At 41.1% G+C, this 16109-nt stretch overlaps 1 protein-coding gene across 1 annotated transcript in view; it reads left to right on the top strand.

Annotated features, from left to right (window-relative positions):
- pde5ab (phosphodiesterase 5A, cGMP-specific, b) overlaps positions 1-16109 on the top strand; it is a 126943-nt gene that overhangs the window by 4132 nt on the left and 106702 nt on the right. The window contains exon 2 of the mRNA XM_061913926.1: positions 10173-10596. Coding sequence (XP_061769910.1) covers positions 10173-10596 — 424 coding nt within the window. The remainder of the gene's footprint in view (positions 1-10172; positions 10597-16109) is intronic.

Raw genomic sequence — 16109 nt, forward strand, 5'->3', positions numbered from 1 at the left:
TCGACAATTTGCTTACAAATTGGTGACCCTCACTCTATGTTTGTTTGTGAATTACTTAGCATTCCATGGAAGCTGCTTTTATACCCAATCATGGCACCCACCTGTTCCCAATTAGCCTGTACACCTGTGGGATGTTCCATATAAGTGTTTGATGAGCATTCCTCAACTTTATCAGTATTTATTGTCACCTTTCCTTACTTCTTTGTCCTGTCCTGTGTTTATCAATTTGAACATCAAATATGTTGTCTTTGTAGAATATTCAACTGAATATGGGTTGAAAAGGATTTGCAAATCATTGTATTCCGTTTATATTTACATCTAACACAATTTCCCAACTCATTTGGAAAGGGTTTGTATGTATAAATAAATTTGTATCCATATTAATGTGTGTGTATATGTGTTTATATATGTGTATATGTATTTGTATGTATTCACATATATATGTGTATATATGTATATTTATGTGTATATATATATATATATATACATATATATATGCGTGTATATATGCATATATATGTGTTTGTATATATGTGTGTGTATATATGTATATATATGTGTATATTTATGCGTGTGTATTTATATGTATATATGTGTGTATATATGTATATCTATGTGTGTATATATTTGTATATTAGGGCTGCAAATCTTTGGGTGTCCCACGATTCGATTCAATATCGATTTTTGGGGTCGCGATTTGATAATATATCGATTTTTTTTCGATTCAACGCGATTCTCCATTCAAAAACGATATTTTTTTGACTCAAAACGATTCTGTATTAATTCAATACATAGGATTTCAGCAGGATCTACCCCAGTCTGCTGACATGCTAGCAGAGTAGTAGATGTTTTAAAAAAGATTTTATAATTATAAAGAACAATGTTTTATCAACAAATTGCAATAATGTAAATTTGTTTTAACTATTAAACGAACCAAAAGTATGACTTATTTTATCTTTTTGAAAACATTGGACACAGTGTGTTGTCAAGCTTATGAGATGCGATGCAAGTGTAAGCCACTGTGACACTATTGTTCTTTTTAAAATTGTTTTTATATATTGTATGTCTAATGATAATGTCAAAGAGGGATTTTTAATCACTGCTATGCTGAAATTATAACTAATATTGATACTGTTGTTGATAATATTCATTTTTGTTTCACTACTTTTGGTTTGTTCTGTGTCGTGTTTGTGTCTCCTCTCAATTGCTCTGTTTATTGCAGTTCTGAGTGTTGCTGGGTCAGGTTTGGTTTTGGAATTGGATTGCATTGTTATTGATAAAAAAAAAAAAGAGATAATCGAATCTGAATCGCACAACGGGTTTGATTTGTATTCGAATCGATTTTTTCCCACACCCCTAATATATATGAATGTATATATATATATATATATATATATATATATATATATATATATATATATATATATATATATATGTATATATATATATATATATATATATGTATATATATATGTATATGTATATATATATATATATATATATATATATGTATATATATATATATATATATATATATATATGTATATATATGTATATGTATATATATATATATATATATATATGTATATATATATATATATATATATATGTATATATATATGTATATGTATATATATATATATATATATATATATATATGTATATATATATGTATATGTATATATATATATATATGTGTGTGTGTGTATATATGTATATATTTATATGTGTATATATATGTGTGTATATGTATGTATATACATACATATGTATACTGTATGTGTGTATGTATAAGTACATATATGTATGTGTACATATACAGTATTTGCGTATATATAATGTGATCGCTTCACCCCCCTCCCCCAGTGCATTAGATTATATTATTCAGACACCTAATATTATTATATGCCAAAAATCAAAATATTTGTATCAATGCAATTGTAATGTTATGTGTCCAAATATTTTAATTTGAATAATATAATGTAAAATGTAAAATGTGTCGTTCTCTCGAGCAATTAGAAATCTTAATCTGAGTATTTACAGGTTTGCTCTGGGGTTAATTTTGAATAATCATGATCAAATTACATTTATTTGTAATCGAGATCAGTGGTTCTCAAACTTTTTTGGAGAGGTGACTACTATAGTATCAGAGACCTCTCCATATTTTCATGGATAAATGTTCACCGGTAAGAAATCGTTAAAATGTTTTGGATGGATCTTACAGGGTTCATCCTGACAATTGTTATGCCAACTAGCGGCGGGGACCTGTAACTTCTTCTTTAAGAAGCTCTTCTGTCCTCCACTCGTTACTTGTATTAATGGAACCTGTTTGAACTCGTTATCTGTATGAAAGACACCTGTCCACAGCCTCAAACAGTCAGACTCCAAACTCCACTATGGCCAAGACCAAAGAGCTGTCGAAGGACACCAGGAAAATAATTGTAGACCTGCACCAGACTGAGAAGAGTAAATCTACAATAGGCAAGCAGCTTGGTGGGAAAAAATCAACTGTGGGAGCAATTATCAGAAAATGGAAGACATACAAGACCATTGATAATCTCCCTCGATCTGGGGCTCCACTCAAGATCTCATCCCGTGGGGTCAAAATGATCATAAGAACGGTGAGCAAAAATCCCAGAACCACACGGGGGGACCTGGTGAATGACCTGCAGAGAGCTGGGACCAAAGTAACAAATTTTACCATCAGTAACACACTACGCCGACAAGGAATTAAATCCTGCAGTGCCAGACGTGTCCCCCTGCTTAAGCCTGTGCATGTCCAGGCCCGTCTGAAGTTTGCCAGAAGATACTGTAGGTGTGCTATAGACCAGTGGTTCTCAATCTTTTTCCCCCAAGTACCACCGTAGTAAACACTTGGCTCTCCAAGTATCACCATAATGACCAACATTAAAATACAGTAGTGTAGTAGGTCTAAGTATTCATCATAAACAAGACAGAGGTTATGTTTAACAAGTTTTTGTAATATTTATGGCCACTTTAACATATTAAACACAGTTTGGCCAGTAACACTGTGTTTCAATTTCGGAAAATAAAACACTGAACTAATTAATCAAATACATTTGTAATTAATGAAGTGCTTACCACTAGATGGAGCCCACGTTCCTCTAGTGGCAGAGTCATGTATAGAGAGAGTATGGACAACTAAAAGAGAGGCGCCACTGCATGCAGTCGAGTCGTTCTGACGTTAGTTTTACTGCCGAAATAAACAAAAATATAGTTGTAGAGATTTACAAACCCCAAAACCAGCGAGTTGGCATGTTGTGTAAATTGTATCGAAAACAGAATACAATGATTTGCAAATTATTTTTTAACCTATATTAAATTGAATGGACTGCAAAGAAAAGATACTTAATGTTCGAACTGGTAAACTTTGTTATTTTTTTCAAATATTAGCTCATTTAGAAATTGATGCCTGCAACATGTTTCAAAAAAGCTGGCACAGGTGGCAAAAAGGCTGAGAACGTTGGGGAATGCTCTTCAAACCCTTATTTGGAAAATCTTACAGGTGAACAGGCTAATTGGGAACAGGTGGGTGCCATGATTGGTATAAAAGCAGCTTCCATGAAATGCTCAGTCATTCACAAACAAGAATGGGGCGTGGGTCACCACTTTGTGAACAAATGCGTGAGCAAACTGTTGAACAGTTTAAGAACAACATTTATCAAAGAGCTACTGCAAGGAATTTAGGAATTTCACCATCTAAGGTCTGTAATATCATCCAAAGGTTCAGAGAATCTGGAGAAATCACTGCACGTATCATTGAATGCCCGTGAACTTGGATCTTTCAGGCGGTACTGCATCAGTGTGTAAAGGATATCACCACATGGGCTCAGGACCATTTCAGAAAATCACTGTCAGTAAGTACAGTTCGTCGCTACATCAGTAAATGCAAGTTGAAACTCTACTATGCAAAGCGAAAGCCATTTATCAACAACACCCAGAAACGCTCCATCTAAGATGGACTGATGCAAAGTGTAAAAGTGTTCTGTTGTCTGACGAGTCCACATTTCAAATTGTTTTTGGAAACTTTGGACGTTGTGTCTTCCGGAGCAAAGAGGAAAAGAACCTCCCGGATTGTTTTAAGTGCAAAGTTCAAAAGCCAGCATCTGTGATGGTATGGGGGTGTATTAGTGCCTAAGGCATGGGTAACTTACACATCTGTGAAGGCACCATTAATGCAGAAAGGTACATACAGGTTTTGGAGCAACATATGTTGCCATCCAAGCAACGTTATCATGGACGCCCCTGCTTATTTCAGCAAGACAATGCCAAGCCACTTGTTACAACAGCGTGGCTTCATACTAAAAGAGTGCTGGTACTAGACTGGCCTGCCTGTCCCATTGAAAAATTAAAAATCCTTAAATATCACAACGGAGACCCCGGACTGTTGAACAACTTAAGCTGTACATCAAGCAAGAATGGGAAAGAATTCAACCCGAAGAGCTTCAAAAATTGGTCTCCCTCAGTTCCCAAACGCTTACTGAGCGTTGTTAAAAGGAAAGGCCATGTAACACAGTGGTAAAAATGCCCCTGTGGCAACTAATTTGCAAAAAAAAAAAAGTTTCTCTGTCGGATCAATAAATATCTTGTCTTTGCAGTCTATTCAATTGAATATTGGTTGAAAAGGATTTGCAAATCATTGTATTCTGTTTTTATTTATGATTTACACAATGTGCCAAGGTTTTGGGTTTTGTAGTTTTCAACATACTCATAAATGACAATAAAACATATTTTTCTGTCATGTTGTCCTGATATGGCAAGCTTGCTAGGGTGAAAACAAAACAAATAAAAATAAATTTCAAAGTTATATTTAGCAACAATTATATAACCAGGGTATTTATTTTGAAGTGTCTGCCAACCGTTGACACTCTTTGAAACTGTCAGAAAACAGGACATCTTGTGATTCTCAAGTAGATCATATTTATTTGCTAGTAACATAACAAAAGTGTATATTTTGCAGCGTGGACGTTCCCCTTTTAAACAGATATGTCTAAACATTTCATATAAAATGTAACTTAACATTAACCTCACTAAAAGAGTTGAACATGAACTCTAAACTTACTAGAGACTAAGCAGTTTTCCTCCAAGCCGAGTGCACTGAAAGTTGAAAATGTTGTATTGGCATATTGGTCTTTAGTCAGACTTCTGCATGTCTGTATGGTGGGACACTTTTGACGTACAAGTCTTTACCTCGCTTTGTCCCAATTCATAGCACAAACGCCAAAATGAGACCACACTCTTTTTTTCATCTCCTCCACAAGATATAAACCCTGACTCCCTCAAGGGAGCGATGAAAGAAGTTTATATTTCAAGTCATCGATAATCCATTGTATAAAGGGAAGTATTGCGAGAGTTCCACTTATACATACCGTATTTTCCGGACGATAGGGCGCACCGGATTTATAAGGCGCACTGCCGATGAATGGTCTATTGTTGATCTTGTTTCATATATAAGGCGCACCGGATTATAAGGCACATTTTTTTGTTCCAAATGTAAAACTCTTCCTTGTGGTCTACATAACATGTAATGGTGGTTCTGTGGTCAAAATGTTGCATTGATGATGTTTCTGTTTTGTTGGCGATCTTATTTACGGGGCGTCTTCTCCCCGTCATCTTTATCGTAGCGGTGTAGCGTGCAAGGACGGGAGTGGAAGATGTCTCAAAAGATGGAACTAACTGTTTTAATGACATTCAGACTTTACTTCAATCAATAACGGAGCAGCATCTCCGCATCCGTTGCTCACTAGTGCAATAACAAAGCCGGAAATGTTTCCCGTGAAAAACCGTCCAACCGGAACTCTCTAATAACTAAAGTTCCTCGGGTGGTAAATGTAAACTCACTACACCGGTATGTTTTAGCGCTTTCATGGCGAGTTTACTGACAGATATAAGTAAGAACTTTACACTACGGCGTGGCGCAGTGGGAGAGTGGCCGTGCGCAACCCGAGCGTCCCTGGTTCAATTCCCACCTAGTACCAACCTCGTCACGTCCGTTGTGTCCTGAGCACGACACTTCACCCTTGCTCCTGATGGGTGCTGGTTGGCGCCTTGCATGGCAGCTCCCTCCATCAGTGTGTGAATGTGTGTGTGAATGGGTAAATGTGGAAGTAGTGTCAAAGCGCTTTGAGTACCTTGAAGGTAGAAAAGCGCTATACAAGTACAACCCATTTATCATTTATTTTATTTTACTTTATATTAGAAATGGCAACATTGGAGGATGAATGTCCCATAACAAGAAGATAGAGAAAAAGAAGGACTACAAAGGCGGAAGGGCGCAAATTTTCCGGACTTATGCAGTTCCAAAATACAGATCAGCAGGTACCAGAAAGTAAGAAAAGATGCTATTGCATAATATTGCGAAACAAAACGGCAAATAATTGTCATGTTTTGTGATCATGTTTTGTTTAGTTGTGTTATGTTACTTTTTTTCACTCCCTTATTTTGTTTCCATGACAACTCATTGGTTTCACCTGTACACATTTGGACTCACACACCTGATTTGTTTCAACTCACGCACCTGTTATTAATCATGTCACTATTTCAGCCTGTCATTTTCTGTTGGTCGTTCTGGTGTCATCACTCTTGTTTTTGCTCTGCCCGTGCTATAGTTCGCTCAATAAAAACGGCGTTTTAAAAAGTCTTTCATTTTACTTTTTGAAACCGATACCAATAATTTACGATATCATATTTTAAAGCATTTATCGGCCAATAATGTCGGCCTGCTGATATTATCGGACATCACAAGTCTATAGAATAACATACTTCCTGCCTTCACAATAAAATTTGGTGCTCGTTACCCTAAATAAAATAAGGGTCTAAGAAATGTAGTGCCACCAGTCCGTTTGCCAATGTATAATTTTTCAGAATCAGTAGCTTAAACACTACTTCATTGGTACGGCTGCAAAATAACCCACCATGGGGTCAAGGAAAGTTACTAAAACAAGGTTAAAAATGCTATTAAATTAATTCGGTGGCAAATCGTGAATGTTGCATTTGTGTGAATCTCCACAATCTTGCTAACTAGAGTCTTAAATGAAGGGAGAAGTGATGCTAAATATCTATTTATCCATTTCATCCTCATTTATATTCAGTTTACACATATATACTCACATACACACAATTATTCATATATATATATATATATATATATATATATATACATAGATACATACGCACACACATAGGTACCTATGCTCTCACATACATACACAAATACAGTACATACATACACACTCACGGTACATACAGTACATACAACTCATCGTAGTGTGGACTGTGACGCAACAGTTTGTTTGCATGAAACATCCTCCACTCCTTTTTTGTCAAATTTTGTACACCAAAAGTTTTATACTGTGCGTAAATGAACAAAGGTGAGTTTTGTTGATGCCTTTGACTTGTTGGTGTGCTCATCAGGCATTTTTGGTCAGTGCATGACTGCAAGCTAATCAATGCTAACATGCTATTTAGGCCAGCTGTATCTACATATTGCACCGTTATGCCTCATTTGTAGGTATATTTTAGATAATTTAATATCCTTTACTTGTATCCTCTTTGTATATGATTTAGTTTGCATGTCTCATGACACATTATCCGTATGTATTATATATATTTGATGCATTTCTGATAGTTGCTTGTGTGCCATGTTGTTCCAGACCACAGCAAACATTACCGTTTCCTTTAAATTGGACACACATATTTATATCTTTAGCCATTAAAAGCCAGTCATTTTCAGGAGTTATCTCCCCTTCTGAGTAGCCTCTGATTTACGAATGGTTTCTTATTTTGTAAAAATGTGTATAATAAAATATTAAATTTCAACATTACTGTTAACGAAGATTTGCTTCAGCCTGCGACACATAGTCATTTTGATAGTAGGGTATTATAGCTAATATAGACACTTACATAATGTGTTGCCTTCATTATAAGACAAACTGTATAAACGGCTTTTCATTTTTCGTGGCTCCAGGCGGATGTATTTTTGGTCTTTTTGGCTCTTTCAATATTTTGGGTTGCTGACCCCCGCCGTTGGGGAACCTGGGTAAAACACGACACACTGACAAAACTTTACCTATTTGTACTATAACAATCTACAAGGTTATTACAGTTTCTTCCCCTCCAATTATCTTCTTTCTGTTGTATTTCAAGTTATCATTACATATATGTTTTGTTGCATTTAAAAAAATTGTATTGTTGATAATAGAGGTAATTATTGTTATTATTCATTATCATTAGTGCAAATCCTATTGTTATTTGTATTGTTCCATTTGTAGTGTAATAATGTTTATTTTCATCTGTGTTATTAACATTCACTAACTGCTTCTTTGCTATCACTTTTTGGGGACGGTATGGCGCGGTTGGGAGAGTGGCGATTCCAGCAACCTGAGGGTTCTTGGTTCAATCCCCACCTTCTACCAACCTTGTCACGTCCGTTGTGTCCTTGAGCAAGACACTTCACCCTTGCTCCTGATGGGTCGTGGTTAGCGCCTTGCATGGCAGCTCCCTCCATCAGTGTGTGAATGTGTGTGTGAATGGGTGAATGTGGAAATAGTGTCAAAGCGCTTTGAGTACCTTGAGGGTAGAAAAGCACTATACAAGTATAACCCATAACCCACTTTTACTATCATATTTGGTAACAATTTAGTAAGGGGAACACATATTCAGCATTAATTAGTTGCTTATTAACATGCAAATTAGCAACATATTGGCTCTTAATTAGTCATTATTAAGTACTTATTAATGCCTTATTCTGCATGGCCTTATTATACAAACAGTAAGCCACTAACCAAGAGTCTTCCCTCAATAACCTCAGAATTATTACGTATTAGTAACCTTAACCCTTATATCAGGGGTCCCCAAACTACGGCCCGCCAGCGTCAAAAAATCCGGCCCACGGGAAGTCCCAATTTAAAAAAAATAAAAGTTATTTCATTTAATTTTTTATTTTAATTTTTTAAAATCTGTCCTTTCTAATCCATTTAACTCTTGTTCAGGGTTCCCCAAACTACGGCCCGCCAGCTTCCAAAATCAAGCCAAAGTCTAAGTTCATTGTGTTTTTTCAGTTTTCAACTTACGTTAAGTGTTTTGTAGTATATACATTTTCAGAATGTGCTTGTTATATTTTTTTGGGTCAAAGTGAGAAAAAAATATAAATAATCTGACAACTTTATTTTTAAGTTATTTTGCCATGATTTTACCAGTCCGGCCCACCTGGGAATAGATTTTCCTTCAGTTAAAATGAGTTTGACACCCCTGAACATCAACAACACCCAGATCGGTAGGTTGTGAAGTTCAAACCCCGGCCGAGTCATACCAAAGATTAAAAAAAATGGGACCCCTTAGCTGTAATTCACTAAAATTCAAGTATTAAATTTAGGGGTGTTGCCCACATATCCGGTCCTCTCCAAGGTTTCTCATAGTCACTGTCACCGACGTCCCACTGGGGTGAGTTTTTCCTTGCCCTTATGTCGTTGTGGTTTGTGCAGCCCTTTGAGACACTTGTGATCTAGGGCTATATAAATAAACATTGATTGATTGATACACATATACACACATATAACACTCCTCTACTCATTGTTGTATTTGAAAGTGCAATGCTTTGCAGCCAGTAGAACAGCCTTTGAAGGAGCATAGGTATGGGCAATTTAATTTGCAGGACACTTGTGATTTAGGGCTATATAAATAAACATTGATTGAAATCACAGAAAATGATTCCCGGGCGTGGCCGCCGCTGCTGCTCACTGCTCCCCTCACCTCCCAGGGGGTGATGAAGGGTGATGGGTCAAATGCAGAGAATAATTTCGCCATACTTAGTGTGTGTGTGACAATTATTGCTACTTTAACTTTTTAACAATATGATTGGACAGGACCAAAAAAGTATCTATATTCATTTTGCATTTTCTCTAGATGTAAAATTGTAACTGTCCTTTATAAAATATGTTTTTTGTTAACAATGAATTTGCATAAAATTCGATGGAAAAAAATGGTTTCTGTTTTTGTACGGTTGGAGTTTTGACAGACCCTTTGGAATGGAATAATAAGAAAGACAAATATAACAAATATTACAATAAATAAATGAGTTTCCTTGGGAGGTTGAGGTTGTAAGAAAAGGTGTTTGAGGCGACAAAGGTGACATGGTGTCCTTCTTCCAACAGGGAGATGGTGAACGCATGGTTTGCAGAACGCGTCCACACTATCAAGCCTACTGCCTCCAAAGACAACCCCCCCATCTCGGACAACCTGGCCATGGCGGCAGCCAGCCCGCTCCCCGCCACCCCGCCTCGCAAAATCTCCGCCTCGGAGTTCGACCGCCCGCTGCCGCCCATCCTGGTTAAAGACTCCGAGGGCTCGGTGACGTTCCTGAGTGACGCCGACCGCCAGGGTCCTCCCCGACGGCACGGTGGCGGGGCGGCGGATGGCGAGGAAGGGAGCGCCGGCCGGGCAGGGTGCGACCCTTGCGCCCGACTGCTGGAGCTGGTGAAGGACGTTTCCAGCCATCTGGACGTGACAGCACTCTGCCACAAGATCTTCCTACACATCAACCAGCTCATCGCCGCTGATCGCTACTCGCTATTTCTGGTGAGGACTAGGAGGGCTGAAGGCCTCTTCAAAGCCTCATTGTTCAGCCTCCTTCTTTGAATTTGTGTCCGGGGCTCACTTTACCCGAACAAAGCATCACATTTGCAGCTGCGGGTTTAAGATTTGCATTCAAAAACAGTCTAATCTTAAAGGGGAACATTATCACCAAACCTATGCAAGCGTCAATATATACCTTGATGTTGCAGAAAAAAGACCATGTATTTTTTTAACCGATTTCCGAACTTTAAATGGGTGAATTTTGGCGAATTAAACGCCTTTCTGTTTATCGGTCATGTGGTGATGACGTCAGAACGTGACGTCTCCGAGGTAACACACCCGCCATTTTCATTTTCAACACATTACAAACACCGGGTCTCAGCTCTGTTATTTTCCGTTTTTTCGACTATTTTTTGGAACTTTGGAGATATCATGCTTCATCGGTGTGTTGTCGGAGGGTGTGACAACACTAACAGGGAGGGATTCAAGTTGCACCACTGGCCCGAAGATGCGAAAGTGTCTGCCGCCAGACCCTCATTGAATTTGCCAGAGTGTCTGCACATTTTACCGGCGATGCTAAGACAGACATGGCACAGAGATGTATGGATAACCTGCAGATGCATTTGCAACGATTAAGTCAACGAAATCACTAAGGTGAGTTTTGTTGATGTTGTTGACATATGTGCTAATCAGACATATTTGGTCACGGCATGACTGCCAGCTAATCGATGCTAACATGCTATTTACGCTAGTTGTTTGTACATTTGAAACTAGATACCCACATTTAATGTGAAACAAACACTTACCAATCGACGGATTTAAGTGTCTCCAGTGTCACAAGATGCGAAAGTCCTGATCTTCTGGTCTGCACATTTTACCGGCGATGCTAATAAGGCAGCCATGCTATGGGCCACTTCATTAGGTACACCCATGCTATGGCCGAATAGCGTCAATAGCTATTAGCTCAATAGCTTTAATTTCTTATTCAATTTCGTTTTCGCTATCTGCCTCCATACTCCGACCATCTGTTTCAATACATGCGTAATCTGTTGAATCGCTTAAGCCGCTGAAATCCGAGTCTGAATCCGAGCTAATGTCGCTATATCTTGCTGTGGTAACCGCCATGTTGTTTGTATTGGCAGCCCTGTATGACGTCACAGGGAAATGGATAGTGGTTTCGAAGACAGCGAAAATAAGGCACTTTAAAGCTTTATTTAGGGATATTCCGGGACCGGTAAAATTTTGAAAAAAATTCAAAAAATACAACAAGTCCCTGGGAACTGATTTTTTATTGTTTTTAACCCTTTTGAAATCGTGATAATGTTCCCCTTTAAAGTAGGATTTCACAAGACCAAGGTCAAGTAATATAATTTGATTATGTTGCACAAATAGTCCTGTATTGTCACGATATAGAATTATTATATGTTAGGGGTAGGGAACCTATGGCTCTAGAGCTAGATGTGGCTCTTTTGATGACTGCACCTGGCTCTCGGATAAATCTGAGCTGACATTGCGTAGCATGACAAGTAATGAATAATTCCACTTGTAATCACGGTATTAAAAAAAAAGTTCAAAATACAAAACATTCTCATGCATTTTTAATCCATCCATCCATTTACTACCGCACCAGTTCAAGAAGTTGCATTAATGGTAAGACGTTGTTTATTTATTATTGGTTATTGTAGTGTTTACTTTCCTGGGGGTTTTTCAGACCACCAAGCACCGACATAAGAGCCTGTTTCAGGGTTACATTATTGTTTTATTTTTCAATAAGTCTCTCAGTTTCTTTCCAGCAATTATCTTTTCCTCTTTTGTTCTGACTCGCGCTCTGGCTCTAGCCCCAACCCCGTCCCTCCTCCTGGCTGCTGCTTATAAACAGAGCGACAGGTGATTAGATAACAAGGCCCAGGTGGGCCGTCTACGCACTTGTCGCTGATTTCGAGGCCGATCCTGGCAACACCCCGCTTCGCTGCAGGCCCGAAGGCCACGCCCCCTCCACAGTTAGCTTCAGAATAACAGTGTTATTACAAAGAATAAGAGGCCTATTATACTCTAGAAATGTTGGTCTTACTTAAAATGCACACATTTAGTTGTGTTCAGTGTTGAAAAAAATATTATATGGCTCTTGGATTCTTGGCTCTCTCAGCCAAAAAGGTTCCCGACCCCTGTTATATGTGAACGACTTCCTGCCGCCATCGTGTGGGTTGCATGGACCATTAACGGAGGACATCGCTTCGCACAGGTCCAACTCTTTAGTTTGCCATAAAGTCGCTCGCAGTGTCAGTCAGTCGCTCTTTTAGTGCCTTCTTCGCTGCTCGCGCCGGTCTCCTTTTTAGTCGCCCGCGTCTTCCTGTGCTGGTCTTTGTTCGCTCCGTGGCTCTCGGTAGTTCTCGCTCGTCTGGCTGTCTTCACTCCGACTGCCACCTTATCCCCTTTTATACAGCAGGAGGAGATGCACAGATTGAGAGCAGGTGTGTGTACCACACACCTGGTTTCGATCGCTGCAGCGTTGCTCCAGGCGCGCCCAGCCTCTCCGTTCCGCTGCATACTCCGCCTCCTGGCCGCCATCTTGAGTAGGAGCACGGTTTGTCCTACCCCGCTGTCGGCCTGTCTTCTCCCCCTCTCCACAGTATAATTACTATATGATAAAATTTAAATTTAGAATACAGGCAGCATAATAAGAAGGTCCTGGTTTGCATCCCCGCGATGTGGGTCTTTCTGTGCGGAGTATGCATGTTTTCCCCGTGACTGTGTGGGTTTCCTCCCACCTCCAAAGACGTGTACCTGGGGATAAGCCCCTCCCATCTCCAAAGACATGTACCTGGGATAGGCCCCTCCCACCGCCAAACACACCTAGTGATAGGCTCCTTCCAACTCCAAATACATGTACCTGGGGATAAGCCCCTCCCACCTCCAAATACATTTACCTGGGGATAGGCCTTTTCCACCTCCAAATACATGCACATGTGGATAGGCCCCTTCCACCTCCAAAGACATGTACCTGGGGATAGGCCCCTTCCACCTCCGAAGACATGTACCTGGGGATAAGGCCCCTCCCACCCAAAAAGACATGCACTTAGGGATAGGCACCTCCCACCTCCAAAGACATGCACTTAGAGATAGGCCCCTCCCACCTCCAAAGACATGCACTTAGGGATAGGCCCCTTCCACCTCCAAAGACATATACCTGGGGATAGGCCCCTCCCACCCAAAAAGACATGCACTTGGGGATAGGCCCCTCCCACCTCCAAAGACATGTACATGGGGATAGGCCCCTCCCACCTCCAAAGACATATACCTGGGGATAGGCCCCTCCCACCCAAAAAGACATGCACTTGGGGATAGGCCCCTCCCACCTCCAAAGACATGCACTTAGGGATAGGCCCCTTCCGCCTCCAAAGACATATACCTGGGGATAGGCCCCTCCCACCCAAAAAGACATGCACTTGGGGATAGGCCCCTCCCACCCAAAAAGACATGCACTTGGGGATAGGCCCCTCCCACCTCCAAAGACATGTACATGGGGATAGGCCCCTCCCACCTCCAAAGTCATATACCTGGGGATAGGCCCCTCCCACCCAAAAAGACATGCACTTGGGGATAGGCCCCTCCCACCTCCAAAGACATGTACCTGGGGATAGGCCCCTCCCACCTCCAAAAACATGTACCTGGGGATAGGCCCCTCCCACCTCCAAACACATACACCTAGTGATAGGCCCCTTCCAACTCCAAATACATGTACCTAGGGATAGGCCCCTCCCACCTCCAAAGACATGTACCTGGGGATAGGCCCCTCCCACCTCCAAACACATACACCTAGAGATAGGCCACTTCCAACTCCAAATAAATGTACCTGGGGATAAGCCCCTCCCACCTCCAAAGACATGTACCTGGGGATAGGCCCCTCCCACCTCCAAACACATGTAACTGGGGATAAGCCCCTCCCATCTCCAAAGACATGTACCTGGGATAGGCCCCTCCCACCGCCAAACACACCTAGTGATAGGCTCCTTCCAACTCCAAATACATGTACCTGGGGATAAGCCCCTCCCACCTCCAAATACATTTACCTGGGGGTAGGCCTCTCCCACCTCCAAATACATGCACATGTGGATAGGCCCCTTCCACCTCCAAAGACATGTACCTGGGGATAGGCCCCTTCCACCTCCAAAGACATGTACCTGGGGATAGGCCCCTCCCACCCAAAAAGACATGCACTTAGGGAAAGGCACCACCCACTTCCAAAAACATGCACTTAGAGATAGGCCCCTCCCACCTCCAAAGACATGCACTTAGGGATAGGCCCCTTCCACCTCCAAAGACATGTACATGGGGATAGGCCCCTCTCACCTCCAAAGACATATACCTGGGGATAGGCCCCTCCCACCTCCAAAGACATGCACTTAGGGATAGGCCCCTTCCACCTCCAAAGACATATACCTGGGGATAGGCCCCTCCCCCCCAAAAAGACATGCACTTGGGGATAGGCCCCTCCCACCCAAAAAGACATGCACTTGGGGATAGGCCCCTCCCACCTCCAAAGACATGTACATGGGGATAGGCCCCTCCCACCTCCAAAGACATATACCTGGGGATAGGCCCCTCCCACCCAAAAAGACATGCACTTGGGGATAGGCCCCTCCCACCTCCAAAGTCATGTACCTGGGGATAGGCCCCTCCCACCTCCAAAAACATGTACCTGGGGATAGGCCCCTCCCACCTCCAAACACATACACCTAGTGATAGGCCCCTTCCAACTCCAAATACATGTACCTAGGGATAGGCCCCTCCCACCTCCAAAGACATGTACCTGGGGATAGGCCCCTCCCACCTCCAAACACATACACCTAGAGATAGGCCACTTCCAACTCCAAATAAATGTACCTGGGGATAAGCCCCTCCCACCTCCAAAGACATGTACCTGGGGATAGGCCCCTCCCACCTCCAAACACATGTAACTGGGGATAAGCCCCTCCCACCTCCAAATACATGTACCTAGGGATAGGCCACTCCCACCCAAAAAGACATGCACCTGGGGATTGGCTTCTCCCACTTCCAAAGACATGTACCTGGGGATAGGCCCCTCCCTTCTCCAAAGACATGTACCTGGAGATAGGCCCCTCCCACCTCCAAATACATGTACCTAGGGATAGGCCACTCCCACCCAAAAAGACATGCACCTGGGGATTGGCTTCTCCCACTTCCAAAGACATGTACCTGGAGATAGGCCCCTCCCACCACCAAATACATGCACATGCCTTTCAAATGTCTATTCTTGGTGTTGGGTTTTATCAAATATATTTCCCCCCAAAAATGTGACTTATACTCCAGTGCGACTTAAATATATGTTTTTTTTTTCTTCTTTATTATGCATTTTCGGCAGGTGCGCCTTATACTCCGGAGCGACTTATACTCCACCCTTCTCCCGTGGCCCCCACTAGTGTGACATCATCGACAGAATATGGAAACTGATTGGCACTGTGGACAAAATAATATTTTGTTCACTTCATTGCATC

Source organism: Nerophis ophidion, linkage group LG10, assembly GCF_033978795.1.
Source record: "Nerophis ophidion isolate RoL-2023_Sa linkage group LG10, RoL_Noph_v1.0, whole genome shotgun sequence".
Taxonomy (NCBI): domain Eukaryota; kingdom Metazoa; phylum Chordata; class Actinopteri; order Syngnathiformes; family Syngnathidae; genus Nerophis; species Nerophis ophidion.